General features: G+C 45.7%; 1 protein-coding gene across 1 annotated transcript in view; it reads right to left on the bottom strand.

Moving 5' to 3' along the window:
- The window catches only part of LOC124616427 (protein artichoke-like), a gene marked incomplete at its 5' end in the record, with an annotated part of 58,146 nt that extends 44,502 nt beyond the window's left edge, over window positions 1-13,644 (bottom strand). The window contains one exon of the mRNA XM_047144735.1: window positions 13,258-13,644. Within this exon, the coding sequence (XP_047000691.1) occupies window positions 13,258-13,644 (387 nt within the window). The remainder of the gene's footprint in view (window positions 1-13,257) is intronic.
- Between the last annotated feature and the right edge of the window lie 5,023 nt (window positions 13,645-18,667).

Here is an 18,667-nt window from a genome sequence, read left to right as displayed (position 1 = left end):
CTGCCAACTGCGCATTTGTAAACATTGCACTGACTGCAAAACCACGTTCGTGATAAACACTAACCTGTTGCTGCTACGTACTGATGTGCTTGATGCTAGTACTGTAGAGCAATGAGTCGTATGTCAACACAAGCACCGAAGTCAACATTACCTTCCTTCAATTGGGCCAACTGGCGGTGAATCGAGGAAATACAGTACATACTGACGAAACTAAAATGAGCTCTAACATGGAAATTAAGCCTTTCCGGACACATGTCCACATAACATCTTTTCTTTATTTGTGTGTGAGGAATGTTTCCTGAAAGTTTGGCCGTACCTTTTTTAAGAAGTTTCTTGCCTTCCAGCGAACGGTAATTCCGATAAACGGCTAAACTACGTATGGAGACAATGGATGACGACAACATACTATTCCATGCCATCATCGACAAGATAAACGAACTGTGCAACGTTATAAAGATTTTGGAGCTAGTTCTCTCGGCGATTCTGAACGTGAACGCTACGCAGTGCGACGAAATCGTCTCCACACCGTGGTACAGTGCACATTTTTGTAGAAGTGGGAGGCGATGTTAAGCCGAAATTACAAATTCCGTCGAAGCAGGTAAATTCTCCCGTGTTGCCCCATATGTAATGAGGGACTCTACTACATAGTTGTGAACGTAAGTGACATAGGAAGTCCCACACCTTGCTGCAATGAACTTTCCTGCTAAGACTGAAAATGTGGTCATGTCAGACTCAGGTACTGCAACGGTCAAAGCGACCTCGTCCGTGCCGCGTTCACAGTTCGAAACAACGAACTATTTGTACGACAGTTCGTCTGTGCCGCGCCTGCAGTTACGGGTTCCACAGTTTATGCCCATCCAGCCGCAAACTTTGTAACGGATCATTTCCGGGCCGAAGCGGTCGGTGATTGCCGTTCGCTATTGTGAGTGCTATTGTGAGTGCCAGTCTGAAATGTCCGTGAGACTGTGGCTATTCTCCAGTCTGGAGATAAAGGGCGGGCTTCTCTTAATCCGTTTATAGGGTGATGGCCCGGACCGACTGGGTAGTCTCCCAGGGCTAATGCTTTTCCCACAGAACGGCTGGCGTTTCGTGTTACGCTTTAGGAACAAATTTCTGGAAGTGTCGGCATGCAATAGCATTTTACATATGAGAAGCTCGTTTCCAAAAGTACAAAATCCATTAAATGTAATTTAACAGGAGAGAAAAAAAGTTTTTTACAACCACAGCAGCATCAGAATACGTTTTGTAGCTTTGTTGTTATATTCAGGGAGACTTTGAGACACATTGCGCTAAGTATCTCTGTTAAATGTTTATTTGTTTGATTGTTATTACTGTGGTGTCACCGCCACACACCACACTTGCTAGGTGGTAGCCTTTAAATCGGCCGCGGTCCATTAGTATACGTCGGACCCGCGTGTCGCTACTGTCGGTGATAGCAGACCGAGCGCCACCACACGGCAGGTTAAGAGAGACGTACTAGCACTCGCCCAGTTGTACAGCCGACGTTCATAGCAATGGTTCACTGACCGATACGCTCTCATTTGCCGAGACAATAGTTAGCATAGCCTTCAGCTAAGTTATTTGCTACGACCTAGCAAGGCGCCGTATTCAATTGATATTTATTATATGAAGCATGTATCATCAAGAGCGATGTTCTACAATTATGGATTAAAGTTAAGTATTCCAGAAGCTACGTACTTTCCTTTATAGCATTCATTACGTATCCTGTTTCAGACCTCACGCCAGCCTGCGTGAGTTTAAGCGCGTGCCTTTCGGCTTCCTCTCATTGTGTCTAGGCTGCCTTGTCTAGACACAACAATTACATAAATAATAATCGATACCTTTTGGCAGAAAACTGAGCTAAGTTTGGTAACTGCTGTTCTGGAGTTACATTATATTACTACAAGCAGTAAAACGTACCGGACTGTATAATTTGAATTTTTTTTACACTGCAGTTTCCACTCTTCATGCGTTATTTTGAAATGTCACTAACTTAAAGGTTTAGAAACACTGCAAAGAAAATTAGTGAGAATATTTTTATTTCACAAAATATTTTACTCGTTATTTTCACTTCCACACAACCTGAACAATGTAATAAATGGGAATACCTGGCACTTTCTGCGGTACTGTCATCGCCCTGAAGAACAATATTAAAGACCTACTGTACAACAAAATCTATGGGTGAGAAGGAGGTAAGCCACGGACATCTGTCATCCTTAAGGTGACTGACATCATCACAACATTCTTTTCCTGGGTGTATAGTACTTGACTTTCGTTGCTGCGTAAATTTAAAAAAAATTGACATCATAAACATAAAAATAAACTTGCTTTATAGAAACTGTGAGGGAACTCTTGAATCTCAGTAGGCTATAAACGTACAGCACTGCAAAGCCACTGTCATGTTCAAAACTAATTTGAGGCCTAGCACTAGCCTTTTTTGCTTGGTTATTTTGTTTCGCAACAATTTTATTTCATTTTTTCCGATCTACATACCCCTTTCCTTCGATTTCTGTTGCTGATTCACGGTATTCATCTGTTATATCAGACTCTATAATTTAATTAAAAACACACAATGAAAAAAAAAAACCAGACGCGTCTTTACGACACACAATGTCATGCAAACAAATGTCGGCCATGTTGTGTGTGACCTCATTACCAAGAAGAACAACGACTGGCTGCCGGCATTTGGTACGTACTGGAAACGAAGTAAGACTAGATTTGGTACTCTTTGCTACTAATCGCAAGTCCTAAGGGGAAATATCAATGGGTATGACACGTTTTGGCACACACAAAAGTTCGTATTACATAAGTAATGGTTCTAAATGTTGCTGCCACCTGTTATCTCGTTTTTCAGGATTTAGGATTTCGTGCCTTTCGAAATGAGCTTCTGATATGTACTCTGAGCGTTGGTAGGGAATGGCCAATCGCAGTGACTACTTTCTGCTCTGGAGGCTGAATGGCCGAAATGTTGGCATGTGAAAACAATGTCGTGGAGCTGTGAGCAGCTCGCGAAATCAAAGAGTCGGTCAGTGGCAATGGTAGGATGCAGGAGGGGAAGCGAGCGTTCTGGAGCGGAGATGGTGCGGAGTCATATTTTGGAAGTTCGCAGTCAAGGAGCACTGAGGTTGTTTCTGTAGATGTAGAAAGTTCAGAAGTGTTAGGAAGTGTATTCGCTTTCGCGCGCGCCGGAAACGTCTTAGACTATTGCTGGTTTTCGAGGTGAGGTTTGGTGTTAGCGAGCGTACACGGACTGTTAAGTCCGAAGCGGCCTAATACAGCGTGGAGCAACGGCCTAGCTGGAAAAGTTTTCCGACGGACGAAGCGGATTTCCCATGGGATATTAGAAGAGGATAAACTGTGTATTATTTCAACAGATATTTGAAGTACGCAGCGAGGCTGGCGACTTTTTATTTGGCTTTATAGCGAAGGTATAGGAGGGCCTAAAAATTATCCAGGTCCTCCAATAAACTTTTGGGAGGAAGTCTAGGGAGCAATACATCGGGTGATTTGTCTCGCGCACCGCATGGCGCTAAGAATTCACATACTCTGGCCATAGACACGACAGGACTTCACTAGACGCTACAGAAGCTACTAGACGACTGTCGGGAAGGAACGTTTCAACTTGGTTCGCGGTAATAGGAAACATATTCTGTCAACAAAAGACGATCAACAACCAAGAAAAATTTTCTTTTGTACTTAGACAAGTGATGTACCAAGAGAAACGTTGTGACAAGGTCCCATCAGAGTTCTGGCGACATCTACGTAATTTAAGAAACAGCTCCCCAGTGTACGGCGATTTGTTACTGCACCTTTGGCAACAAGAACTACCGACACAAGCACAAACAACGTTGGCAGAACATGGCAATAACTCGCCCGACAAATTGCTGCAGGTCACAGACAGGATCCGCATAACGCTCAAGCCGCCTGCAAGAGCTACCATGACAACAACGATGCAGTTTCCAGCCGAACACGATCTCTGTCTACCGAGCTCGTCCTAGGTGACAACATGGGACTGTGCAGCCGGCACGACACGACGCCCCCGAGCGATTCCTAGGAAGTACGCTCTAAGAAATAAGTAAATAAATACACTACTGGCCATTAAAATTGCTACACCACGAAGATGACGTGCTACAGACGTGAAATTTAACCGACAGGAAGAAGATGCTGTGATATGTAAATGATTAGCTTTTCAGACCATTCACACAAGGTTGGCGCCGGTGGCGACACCTACAGCGTGGAGACATGAGGAAAGTTTCCAACCGATTCCTCATACACAAACAGCAGTTGACTGGCGCTGCCTGGTGAAAAGTTGTTGTGATGCCTCGTGTAAGGAGGAGAAATGCGTAGCCGCGCGGGATTAGCCGAGCGGTCCAGGCGCTGCAGTCATGGGCTGTGCGGCTGGTCCCGGCGGAGGTTCGAGTCCTCCCTCGGGCATGGTGTGTGTTTGTGCTTAGGATAATTTAGGTTAAGTAGTGTGTAGGCTTAGGGACTGATGACCTTAGCAGTTAAGTCCCATAAGATTACACACACATTTGAACATTTTTTTGAGAAATGCATACCATCACGTTTCCGACTTCGATAGAGGTGGGATTGTAGCCTATCGCGATTGCAGTTTATCGTATCACGACATTGCTGCTCGCGTTGGTCGAGATCCAATTACTGTTAGCAGAATATGGAATCGTTGGGTTCAGGAGGGTAATACAGAATGCCGTGCTGGATCCCAACGGCCTCATATCACTAGCAGTTGAGATGACAGGCATCTTATCCACATGGCTGTAACGGATCGTGCAGCCACGTCTCGATCCCTGAGTCAACAGATGGGGACGTTTGCAAGACAACAACCATCTGCACGAACAGTTCGACGACGTTTGCAGCAGCATGGACTATCAGCTAGGATAACATGGCTGCGGTTACCCTTGACGCTACATCATAGACAGGAGCGCCTGCGATGGTGTACTCAACGACGAGCCTGGGTGCACGAATGGCAAAACGTCAATTCTTCGAATGAATCGAGGTTCTGTTTACAGCATCATGATGGTCGCATCCGTGTTTGGCAATATCACCGTTAACGCACATTGGAAGCGTATATTCGTCATAGCCATACTGACATATCACCCGGCGTGATGGTATGGGGTGCCCCTGCCATTAGTTACACGTCTCGGTCACCTCTTGTTCGCATTGACGGCATTTTGAACAGTGGACGTTACATTTCAGATGTGTTACGACCCGTGGCTCTATCCTTCGTTCGATCCCTGCGAAACCCTACATTTCAGCAGGATAATGCACTACCGCATGTTGCAGGTCCTGTACGGGCCTTTCTGGACACAGAAAATGTTCGACTGCTGCCCTGGCCAGCACATTCTCCAGATCTCTCACTAATTGAAAACGTCTGGTCAATGGTGGCCGAGCAACTGGCTCGTCACGATACGGCAGTCACTACTCTTGATGAACTGCGGTATCGTGTTGAAGCTGCATGGGCAGCTGTACCTTACACGCCATCCAAGCTCTGTTTGACTCAATGCCCAGGCGTATCAAGGCCGTTATTACGGCCAGAGGTGGTTGTTGTGGGTACTGATTTCTCAGGATCTATGCACCCAAATTGCGTGAAAATGTAATCACATGTCAGTTCTAGTATAATATATTTGTCCAATGAATACCCATTTATGATCTGCATTTCTTCTTGGTGTAGCAATTTTAATTGCCAGTAGTGTAAATAAAAGAACACAACGACCCACCACGAAGGAATTATCCGAATAGATCAGAAACCAGTAGATGTGATCTACTTGTACAGACTAATAAATTATTACAATTTCAGAAAAAATGGATAATTAATTCAAGAGAGAAAACTACACAAATTGAGCAAATCAATAACGTGCTGGTCCACCTCTGGCCCTTATCCAAGCAGTTATTCGGCTTGGCATGGATTAATAGAGTTGTTGAATGTCCTCCTGAAGGACATCGTGCCAAATTCTGTCCATCTGGCACGTTGTATCGTCACAATTCCAAGCTGGTTTGAGGGCCCTGCCAATAGTGCTCCAAACAGCTGGGTAGGGATCTGGCGATCTTGCTGGCCAAGGTAGAGTTTGGCAAGCACAAATACAAACAGTAGAAACTCTCACCATGTGAGGGCGTGCAATGTCTTGCTGATATCTAAGCGAGGGATGGCTTGCCATGGAGCACAACAAAACGAGGCACAGAATATCGTCGACTCACTTCTGCGCTCCAAGGGTTCCGCAGATGACAACCAACCAAAGGGAACTTGCTATGAAAAGAAATGGCACCCAGACCACCACTCCTGGCTGTCAGGCCGTATGGTGGGCGATAGTCAGGTTGGTATCTCACCACGGTCTGGGGCGTCTCCAGACACGTCTTCGGCCTGGAATCTCATTGACTGGAATAAACTTGTCTTTAGTAATGAGACCTACTTCGAACAGAGCTCTGATGACCAGTGGAGACGCCACAGCGGTGGGATACCAAACCGATTGTCTCCCCCATACGGCCCAACAGGCAGGAGTAATGGTCTTGGGTGCCATTTCTTTTCATAGCAAGTTCCCTTTGGTTGTCATCTGCGGAACCTTACCGCACAGTGGTACGTCAACGGTAGTCCACGATTTATTGCTCTTCATGGCAAGCCATCCTGGGCTTACATTTAGGCAAGATAATGCCCGGCTGCAACATGGCATGAAAGGGCCCTCACACGCTCAATATTTACTTGCAGTACTGAGCACTGCGCAGTAATACTGACTGTTTGAGAACGGCAGTGGCGGTTTGCGTGATGTATTTTAGAAGACTGCAGAGGTTTAAAAATATTGTCACTCGTTCAATGCATTGCACAATATATTACAATGTGTAAGGTTGCTATTGCACAATACACGTCAGTTCCTGCCGAGGCCGAAGTAAGTTAAATGCACTCCGAGCAAATTTCCACAAAGAACTAAAAAAAAGTAAATGTTGAAAGATTAGAATGTGGTCAGAAAGATGTATATGAAAGGACCATGTGATATACTGAAGAAATGAAGCTGCTGATTATCAGAAAACATCAGATAAGTTGTTGTCCACAACAGCAGAGGAAATTGAAGATCATGGTGTCATGGTAGTAAGCAGAAACGTTACTCTACTTGCAGAAATTCTCAGAACTGGCAGATAATATCAAATCAGGTGTCCAGTGAGCGTCGATAAATTTTGCAGCAGTTGTCACACCAGAGATCATGTAAGCTGTTAATCAGCATAACTGTTGTATTTTGTTCGACACAGTTTTACAATATGTAAATACACTACAAAAAAAAAAATGCAATACTTTCAAGGACTGTGTTCAGTGGCACCGGGGTGCAGCAGAAGTTTATGTGTGCTGAGGAGTTGTAGCGTTAGTGATTCATTTGTCACAGTCATTGGCGATGACATGGCGCTCAGAAGGTCCGTCCATTCACCGTCTGTTTTGACTCAACAGGCAGTAGCTATACTAAGTTTAGGGGTGAACTGTGTTTGCAATATTCATTCTAGGGTACAACCGTGCTTCAGTGATGAGTGCGCACTCCTGTCGAACAGCTACAATCATTTGAATGGGGTCGCATTGTGAGACTGTGGGAAGCTGGATGGATGTACTCACGGACTGCTGCACATGTAGGGCACAATCTATTGGAGGTGTGTCGCTGCTTTGAACAGTGGTCTGTGGAACATCGCCACACCTGTAGATCAGGATTCGGACGTCCGCGTAGTGCAGACACGTGTCAGGATCGACGCATTGTGTAAGCAGAGTTAGCCAACCAAATATCATCCAGAGACGGAATCTGGATCCACTGTGTCACCAGCGATCGCTAAGAGCCGCCTCGTTGCAACAGGATTAAGGTTACGTATGCCTCTGACTAGGCTACCTTCCACACCAGGACAAAGCCAAGTACGGCTAAGCTGGCGTCTTGAAAGAATTGACTGGAGAGTGGAAAGGCGCTCTGTTGTCTTCAGTGATGAGAGTAGGTTCTGTCTGTATGCGAGTGATGAACGTACTCGTCTGTGGCGCAGAGCAGACCTGGTAAGCTGCTTACTGAAGAGTGCACGGACCCACGACACACAGGTCTCATCTAGGCCCTCATTGTTTGTGTTTCTGGGGGGGGGGGGGGGGCACCAGTTACATCACGTGGTCACGTTGGTGTTTCTGTTGGGCGAAGCAGTCAGTGCCCACTACACAGGCTGTTTCTTATACCTGTGCTACTCGCATACGTGCTCGTCGTTAAGGACAAATATCACCCTTCCCAGTAAGATCATCAGATCTCTCGCCAGTTTAAGACATATTGACTTGTTGAAGTGGAAAGTTATTCATTCTCCAGGGCCTGCGAGTACCATTGCTGAACTGCAACAAAAGGCACATGATGCCTGGGACAATCTATCGTCGTATGCCATACAGCATCTTTATGAATATTTGCATGTGAGAATTCATGCCTGGGTTGCTGACAGAGGATGATGCACTGTGTACTGATGTGACTGTTTGGGCATCCTTTAATGTGAAATATGTGTTTCATTTGGTCTGAATTTGTCGTCATATACTCCTGGCAATGATGAACTTCCTGTCACCTCGCTCATCAATGAAATGACCTTGTCGTTGAGGGCGTTGCATTTTTTTTCTGGCAGTGTACATAGAAAACAGTGCACATACATCATAAATTATACAGTTAATTTGTAATTAGTTATCGTTGTGTTTTACGAATCTATGCTGCCATGAAGGCATTTCGCACTTGTTTCGCCAATGTGCAAATTTATGCTTCTCTTTTGCAAGGCAAGCAACTCAGTTGCAGCACACATCCACACCGTGGAGCGTCGACATGTTAACTACGAAGGGACAATTCTAAAGCCGTGTTTTCTTAGGAGAAGGAATTATGCGCCATGCAAACAGAATAGGACATTTTGCATCGACAGGGACGCAGAACTTAAATACGAAGCGCATTTGTGCTTTCCCAGAAAATGAAAGCGCAAGACATTAACTGTTCAGTCCACAAGGGCAATCTGGGAAGAAAGTTGAAAACAAAAATTTGTTAACTTTAACCAAAGCACTAATACCAGGTGTCCCAGAAGTCTTTCCTTGATTACAAACTTTCTTAAGGCATAAAATATGACACATACACAAATAATTTTTATCTTGAATTGCATGTGACAAGTTCAAGTTCTTGTGTACGTTCGTACTTACTGTTACTTTGTTTGACATATGACCCAGTGACGTAACAACAGCGGAATCGGACACCATTTGTAGACAACATGTATCTACTCAAACCAGCAGAAAGCCCAATATATCTTCTTATATCAAGAGACACAGTCACCAAAAACAGCCCAGAGAAAGTTTCAGATGACATACCGTAGACAATTATCAGACGCTGAAAGCATCAAGACGACATATGCGAAGTTAAAGGAAACAGAGAGTGTCTGTAATCTTCCTACAACGGCTAGCCCTGGACCTAGAGCGCAGAAAATTCAGACAGTGAGAGACGCCTTCGTGAAAAGTCCCAAGAAGTCAGATCGCAGAGCCTCACGTGAACTGCTGATTCCAAAGAGATCAGTGCACCACATCCTACCTAAACAACTACATTTCCGTGAGTACAAAGTTCAGATCATGCAGTCGCTCCAACCAACGGATTACCGTGCTCGTTATGTCTTTGGTGTTGGCATGCTGGCTGAAATTGAGGGAGATGATGACTATCTGAAACGTGTCCTTTTCTCAGAAGAGGCCACACTTCATTTAAACGATGTTGTCTAGTGACAACCTTCCTGTTTTGAGTACATGTTGTTTGCAAATGGTGTCCAATTGCGCTGTTGTTACGTCAATGGGCCCTATAACAAAAATAATAACAATATGTATGTATCAACACTAAACTAGGATATGTCACATGGAATTCAAGATAAAAAGTATTTGTCTGTGTCATATTTTATTCTTATGAATGTTTGTAATCAGGGAAAATCTACTGGGACATTATACAGTATTGATGGATAGCCTGGGTTTGCTGACAGCTAGTCATATAATGAACCATGAAGACGAGGATTATTTGCCTCACAGTAACGTGAAGCGCAGAAAAACGGTCAGCAATACATTTTTGACTTTGCATCATTTAACAGTTAATCTTCCTGAGCAGTGCAGCCGGCCGTTGTGGCCGCATGGTTCTAGGCGCTTCATTCAGTCCGGTACCGCGCTGCTGCTACGGTCGCACGTTCGAATCCTGCCTCGGGCATGAATGTGTGTGATGTCCTTAGGTTAGTTAGGTTTTAGTAGTTCTAAGTCTAGGGGATTGATGCCCTCAGATGTTAAGTCCCATAGTGCTTAGAACCATTTGAACCATCAGCAATGAAATGCACTTATAACTTTTCTTGTAGCCATTTTGCAACAGCCTTCACCTCACTTGCATCAACTGCTTCAGTAAAATGCAAAGCACAACATATCACAGTTGTCCAGAAGTAGTTGCCCTGTGACACCCCACATAAGGCATTGGCATACTATGCGTTTCGTTCTGCCAGAAAAGAAAAGACCTCCACTTTTTTTTTTTTGTCACTGTCGAGAGGACGTCACACTACCCTGGGCGTGTTACGTACTATGTGGTGCAAAACTTCTGCTCCTAGGACAACACATTACTGATGCGTCCTGGAGGTACACAGAGGTGACAAACGTCATGGGATTCCTCCTAATATTATATCGCAACTCCTTCTGCCCAGTATAGTGGGGCAACTCGATGGAAATGGAAATGAGCGTTTGGCGTCATTGGCCGGGAGGCCCCTTGCGGGGCAGGTCTGGCCGCCTTGGAGCACGTCTTATTACATTCGACGCCACATTGGGCGACCTGCGCGTCGGATGGGGATGAAATGATGATGAAGACAACACAACACCCAGTCCCAGAGCGGAGAAAATCTCCACCCCGACGAGAATCGAACCCGGGCCCATAGGATGGCAATCCGCCACGCTGACCACTCAGCTATCGGGGCGGACGGGGCAACTCGATGTGGCATGGACGCAACAAGTCGTTGGCAGTCCCCTGCAGCAATACTGAACCATGATGCCTCTATAGCTATCCATAATTGCGAAAGCATTGCTGGTGCATGAACTGACTTCTCGATTATGTCCCATTAGTGTTCTATTATGTCAGGTTATTTGGGTGGCCAAATCATTGGATCTAATTGTTCAGGATGTTCTTCAAACCAGTTGTGAACAATTGTGGCCCAGTGAAATAGCGCAATGTGGTACATAAATATTCCATCGTTGCTAGTGAACATGAAATCCATGGCTAGTTGCAAATGCTCTCCAAGTAGCTGATCATAACATTTCAGTCAATGATCGGTTCAGGTGGACCAGAGGACCCAGTGCATTCCACGTAAACACAGCCTGCACCGTTATGGAGCCAGTACCAGCTCGCACAACATTTAGTTGACACTTGGCTCCATGTTTTCACGGGGTCTGCATCACAATGGAGCCATACCATGAGCTCGCACCAACTGAAATCGTGACTCATCTGACGAGGCCACGGATTTCCAGTCATCTAGGGTCCAAACGATATGGTCAAGAGTCTAGGAGGGGCTGTGCAGGCGATGTCGTGCCGTTAGCAAAGGTACTCACATTGGTCGCCTGCTGCCATAGCCCATTAACGGCAAATTTCGCCACTCTTTCGTAATGGATACATTTGTCGTATGTCCCGCATTGATTTATTCAGTTGCTTCATGCAGTGTTGCTTGTCTGTTACAATGACAAGTCTATGCAAACGCTGATGCTTTCAGTCGTTGTATGAAACCCATTGGCTACTGTGTTGTTCATGGTGAGAGGTAATGCTTGAAATTTTATGTTCTTGGCACGCTCTCGACACTGTGGAATATTGAACTGCCTAACGATTTACAAAATGGAATGTCCCCCAACTTCCACTTCCAAGTCTGTTAATTCCCCCATGTGGCCATGATCGTGACGGAAACCTTTCCACACGAATCACCTGAGTGTAACTGAGAGCTCCGGCAACACACTGCCCTTTTATACCTCGTGTACGCGATATTGCCGCTACCTGGATGAGTCCATATCGCTGTCCCATGACTTTTGTCACCTCATTGGCAAGTGGCAACGATAATACGCCATTCCTCCAGTGGTATTTTTGTGCAGTACAGTCAGTTCCACAAGAACGTGCACACCATTCTCTGTACGAAATAAAAGACTATTATAAACATATGTGTACGTGAAAATACATGTTATTACTAATTGCACAATTACCTAATAGTTAATCCAATCGCCGCCATTACCGATTATAGCTTGGAACCTAGTTGGTATATTTTCACGAGATATTCTCTGTAAAGATCTCCATATCGTCCTGAATTTATATGACAGCTGCTACAAAGTATACTGTATACTGGCCTACTTTTTAAGCTTCATCTTAACATACGAACAATCCATCATGGACACCCTATTGTTTTCATGCTGTACAGAGACTGCTGCAATGTTTCGGATCATTATCCTCTTAAAGCACCCAGTTTGCCTCGTTGAAAATAGCTTCATAACGGACCTCAGAAGCCATTTTTTGATAAATATTGCACATTTTTTCAGCATTTAAATAGGTTGTTCAAATGTCTCTGAGCACTATGGGACTTAACATCTTAGGTCATCAGTCCCCTAGAACTTAGAACTAGTTAAACCTAACTAACCTAAGGACATCACACACATCCATGCCCAAGGCAGGATTCGAACCTGCGGCCGTAGCAGTTCCACGGTTCCGGACTGCAGTGCCTAGAACTGCACGGTAAATTAGTTGTAAATAACTGCAAATATCCAAAAGTGCAGTTGACAAAAAGAAACATTCAACTCTCATACTGCTTAGCTATACACTGTGCAAAAGCACTTTGGGTACAGATTCGAGACCACTACCAGAGATGTCTCTGCAGACGTTACATTTAACATAATGACGTACACTTTCTTAGCCGCGCGGGATTAGCCGAGCGGTCTAGGTGCTGCAGTTGTGGACTGTGCGGCTGGTCCCGGCGGAGGTTCGAGTCCTCCCTCGGGCGTGGGTGTGTGTGTTTGTCCTTAGGATGATTTAGGTTAAGTAGTGTGTAAGCATAGGGACTGACGCCCTTAACATTTAAGTCCCATAAGATTTCACATACATTTCTACATTTTTTTTACACTTTCTTGTGGAACAGACTGTATATTGACACGAGGGTGTGGAGCCCTCTTTAGGCCCTTCGTCTCACCTCCCGCGCTGAAATGCAAGTTGAAGAAAATTACGAGTAAAATTTAGACGGTAAAGTGTGTGTCACCTGGAGCGCGCGGTCGTCGATGCGCTGCAGCAGGTTGCGCGAGAGGTCGAGCCGCTGCAGCGCGGGCAGGGCGGCGAGCGCGGCGGCGGGCACGGCGTCGAGCCGGTTGTCGGGCAGGCCGAGCGCCTGCAGCGGGCCCGCCAGCCCGGCGAAGGCGCGCGCCGACACGCCCCGCAGCGCGCCCGACGACACGACCAGCCCGTGCAGCAGCACGCCCGACAGCGGCGGCGCGTCCAGCGCGGGCAGCCCGCGCGCAGACACCTCCAGCAGCGACACGGCGCGCGGCGGCGACAGCCCGCGCAGCGCAGAGCCCACGGCCCGCAGCGCGCCCGCGCCGCCCGCGCACCGCAGCGTGTGCGGCAGGTCGCACGCGCACGCCACGCCGCCGCCCACCGCCGGGCACCGCCACGACTGCGCCTCCAGCTCCGGGGGAGGCGAAGGCGAAGGCGAAGGAGAAGGCGCGGCCGCCACCGCTGCCGCCAACAGCCACAGCCAGCGCATCCTGCAACACCGCACACACTGCCGATTGAGATCGTGTCCAGGCATCTTGCAGATACGGTCGAATAGTAGCTCAACCTAAAGGTTGCCCAAAGGAATGAGCACTGCGGCGACTACGGCTGTTACGAAGTACTGTACGTGAAATGAAATCACACTTGCGAGTATGAATAAGCACCAGCTATATAATGGAATTCCAACAATGAAAATTTGTACTGAACCAGGACTCAAACCCGCTTATCGTGAGCGGTTGTCTTACCATTACACTATCCGAGCACTACTATATCAACCCTTGAGTGGTCCCGCCTATGTATGAAGTGCTCCAACCACAAATAACATTGACTTGTAGCGTTCCATTCTTGTGTTATAACTATGAGCCCATGCTTATTACTGTTCCAGCATAAAGTCAAGCGCTGGCACTCCAGTCGGGAACTTTAGAGAAGAGAGTGCCACTTCCGCCTGGTCACAGCCAGTTCTACGAGCTCTACAGAGGCGTCAAGACCAACGACCTGGATAGAAGCATCCACTGTATTACTACACTTATTTTGAAATTGTTATACTTAAGGACATTGATTATATTGCATGTCACAGTCTGTACACTGTGGACACTCCCACAGCCCCCCTGATGCACAATACACAGTATGCTGACGACACAGTCTTTTACACTCTAAATGCGAATAAGGACTGGTCATTCATAGGCTACAAAGGGTTTTAGGTAACAGAGAAACCTGGGCCCATTGCTGGCGCATCACCGTCAACCCTGAAAAGACACAAACTACGCTGCTCACCTGGAGGCTTGGGATCATAGACCGCCTCAACGCCCCCCACCCCCCCTTCACCTGCACCTACATGGATCCCGACTCCCCTGGCTCTGATCCACGAAGTATCTCGGCATAGCCTTGGACTCGAGACCAATGTGGACAGGCCACATAGACGAGGTCCACAGGAAGGTCTGCGCCAGAATGTCCATCCTATACCCAGTCCTCAACACAACCAGCTCCCTTCCCTGCTTTGTAGGAGTAAATGTCTACCAGGCAGTCATACACCCAGTAATGGAATACGCGTGCCCTGTCTGGGGATACGCATCAAAGCAGCACCTGGACAAACTCCAGAGGCTGCAGAACCGCGCCCTCAGGAGGGCACTGCATCTACCAGTGGGATTCCTCATCGACGTTCTGCACAACCTCCTCAAAGAAAGATTCCAAGATCTCACAGGGGCTTTCTACGAGAACTCTTCCAGATCTGGAAATAACCTCATCCACTTCCTAGGTCGGTATGACATGTCCCGTGATAAGCACAAACGCCCTATGACGATCTTTGACGACTAAGTCTTAGAGAAAAATCCCAAAATCTCCAAATCCTAATACCAATCATTAATCCTTAAAATACCCAACATCTCTCTAGCCTCAGGCAAGTACATGACACCACCAGAACACCATCACAATATAAAGACAGTTAAAACTATCCAAGAAACACACACACTCACAACATGTGTTGTGGAGTAAAAGCCAACAGGCTATAAACTCCTCCATACACTTCCCCAAAGAGGGGGAGTAAAAGGTGAGATGGTGAGAGAGAGAGAGAGAGAGAGAGAGAGAGAGAGAGAGAGAGAGAGCATGTCACCCTTTGCTTGCGACACATGTATGTATTTCTCAAGTTAGATATTGTCATTGATTCATTTCGTAATAAAACTCTTTAATACGATTTGCTTGAATTGTTGTCTAGCGATCCGAGAAGCCGATTTCCTAGACACTCCATCTTTGATAACTAGGCAGGATACAACAATTCTTTCATTAGTGGTTCCGCTAACATGGTGATAAATCGTGTTGTCATATGTCCATGTAAGCAGTAGCAAAAGGTGCAAATGGCTCTGAGCACTATGGGGCTTAACATCTGAGGTCATCAGTCTCCTAGAACTTAGAACTACTTAAACCTAACTAACCTAAGGACATCACACACATCCATGCCCCAGGCAGGATTCGAACCTGCGACCGTAGTGGTCACGCGGTTCCAGGCTGAAGCGCCTAGAACCGCACGGCCACACCGGCCGGCTAAGAAGTAGCAATATAAAATAAACAGCAAGCTAGGTGAGAAAAAATTGACGCTCATGGACGAAAATGACCCAGATTCCCAGCTAGCAGCACAGTCCCATAATGAGGCAGTTGTCTACGACGTAATGAGTGATCGAATAAGCGGTTAGCTGGGATCCGACGCAAATGGAATGTTTAATTCTTAAAGTGGGTCAAACAGTTGTGTCCGGCAACTGTGTGATATAATAAATGTTTATTTTATTACTGTTTAGTGGAACAATGATTTAGCTCCATATAATATAAGTTTATTTTACTGTTGCTTAATTAGACTAAGAGTTGGTTGGTTAATGGTTTATTTGGGGGTGGGGGGAGGGACCAAATAGCGAGATCATTGGTCCCAACGGATTAGGGAAGAACGGGGAAAGAAGTCGGCCATGGCCTTTCAAAGGAACCATCTCGGCAATTGCCTGAAGCGATTTAGGGAAATCACGGAAAGCCCAAATCAGGATGGCTGGATGTGGGTTTGAACCGTCGTCCTCCTGAATGCGAGCCCACTGTGTTAACCACTGAGCCCCTCGCTCGATAAACTAAGAGTAAACTATGGTTTTGCTCATACATGTTTACCTTGGCAACATAAAGACAGCTTTCTTTACACGTGTACAAAGTACGCCACGTGCCCGCTCGTGTTATAAAATATGGCGCGCCCACTTAAGGTTTAGCTGGCCGGAGTGGCCGAGCGGTTAAAGGCGCTACAGTCTGGAACCGCACGACCGCTACGGTCGCAGGTTCGAATCCTGCCTCGGGCATCGATGTGTGTCCTTAGGTTAGTTAGGTTTAAGTAGTTCTAAGTTCTATGGGACTTATGACCACGGCAGTTGAGTCCCATAGTGCTCAGAGCCATTTTTGAATTTGAGGTTGGTTTTTTGTCGATTTGTCGATCTTTTCAGTGCAGGTGGGGGTGAGATGAAAAAGTTTGGTAGTGATTGACATCTAGGCTGCCCTGTGAGGCTGACACGTTGAGTGTGTAGTATCAGAATGTGCTGCAGTGGGTAAATGTGTGGACAAGCAGAGAGAGTAGGAGAAGGAGATGTATAGTGAAAGGTGGTGGAGAGAAAGGGGGGAGGAGACCATGGACAGAGACATGGGGAGGACGCGATAGATAAAGACAGGAGGTAGGAGGATATGGACAGAGAGACTGGAGAAGTGCATAATATATGTGACAGGACAAGTACAAGGACGAAACTGCAAGCATAATACTAATACTGAAATAAAATCTTATATGACACCATGTACAACTAACTTTGACTTCTTTAGTTCATTTTTTAGAAAATAGCACACAGTTGACACATTAATAGTAGGCAGGATTATGTTGTTCTAATTCAGTTATGATCAGCTGAAAGGACGCTATAATAAAGGTGAAAAGTAACATATGTCTCTCTTAACATGTGTCTCTTTTAAAATATCATCAAAATGTTGAAAATCAATCGTTTACGAAATTTGAAACACATAAGTCAAAAAAGCAGAAAACGATTACTAAAATAAAAATAAATTTTTAACACAATACATTTCTAAATCGGTCTATAAATTATAAAATAATTTATCCTAGGCGGAATTCATATACCAAGCGCCATACAGACAGTTCTGAAAATCTGACCTTGTGAATTTTTAATAGGTATTAAAATGAAGCTGCGTGGCAGATTAAAACTGTGCACTTGACCGATACTCGAACTCGGGACCTTTTCCTTTCGCAGGGAAATGTTCTATCGACTGAATTACCCACACATGATTCACGACCCGTCCTCACTGTATTACTTCCGCCAGTAGCTAATCTCCTACCTTCCAAACTTCACAGAAGCTCTTCTGTGAAACTCACAGGACTGGCGTTCCTCAAAGAGAGAATACTGCAAAGACATGGCTTAGCTACAACCTGGAGGAAGTCCCCGGAATGAAATTTTCACTCTGCTGCAGAGAAGTGCATTGGTATGAAAGGTCCTGGCAGGAAGGTCAGTTGGTAGAGCACTTGCCTGCAAAAGGCAAAAGTCCTGAGTTCGAGCCTCGGTTCAACTCACAGTTTTAACCTGCCAGGAAGTTTCATGTTAGGGCACACTCCGTTGCAGAGAGGAAATTTCATTCTAGCCACGCAAATAATTGTAAGGTTAATAGCGTAAAACGTGAGGCATAGGCAATGCATAATTGATGCATAAATGATTTACCTTCTGTTATCTACTGCTTTTCTTTTTTGTTATTTCATCCCCCCCGCCCCATATAGTTACCAGCAGTCTAACGTCCCAGTGTTCAACCAAGTTCTTGAAAATATACATGCACACAGTTCCAGTTGCCGACCAGTTATCAACGAACTGCCGTCAGCAGTCATCGGACAGCCAACGCCAATTGTCGCAGTGTTTATTATCTGAGGCTGAATTTCTATTCTGTCATCGACTAGAGACCAGTCTGAACAGCTGTCAGATTAGTTAGCATTGTACACTGAGTTAGGCTGGTTCAGTGTTTAGAATTTTGAAACAAAATGTCGTACATACATTAAAATTGACGCGTTTAGAGCTAGTGACGCATCTTCAGAGTTTCTGTAATAGGTGTAACAGAGTCTGCCTTTTTATTGAAAACTGAATTACCGTTGCTGAACCAGTCCAGAAATAGAGCGGAGAAACTTATTCAGTGCTCAGAACTTTTACATTAGTGCCACAGCTTCTCACGATACTGAAATTGAGTATTTATTTGTGTACATATTATTTTAATAACTGATCATTATTTGTTACTCATTGCGCTGCCAACGTTGTTTGTCTTATAGTGTGAGATTGCCTGTGGCCAGACAGTTGCAGCGTTTAAGCACGCCACCTCAAAACAACAACTGATTCCTGTGATAGAGG

This window comes from Schistocerca americana, chromosome 5 (assembly GCF_021461395.2).
Source record: "Schistocerca americana isolate TAMUIC-IGC-003095 chromosome 5, iqSchAmer2.1, whole genome shotgun sequence".
In the NCBI taxonomy this organism is placed as follows: domain Eukaryota; kingdom Metazoa; phylum Arthropoda; class Insecta; order Orthoptera; family Acrididae; genus Schistocerca; species Schistocerca americana.
Note: the sequence above shows the minus strand (reverse complement) of the source record. Positions and strands in the feature narration are given on the sequence as shown.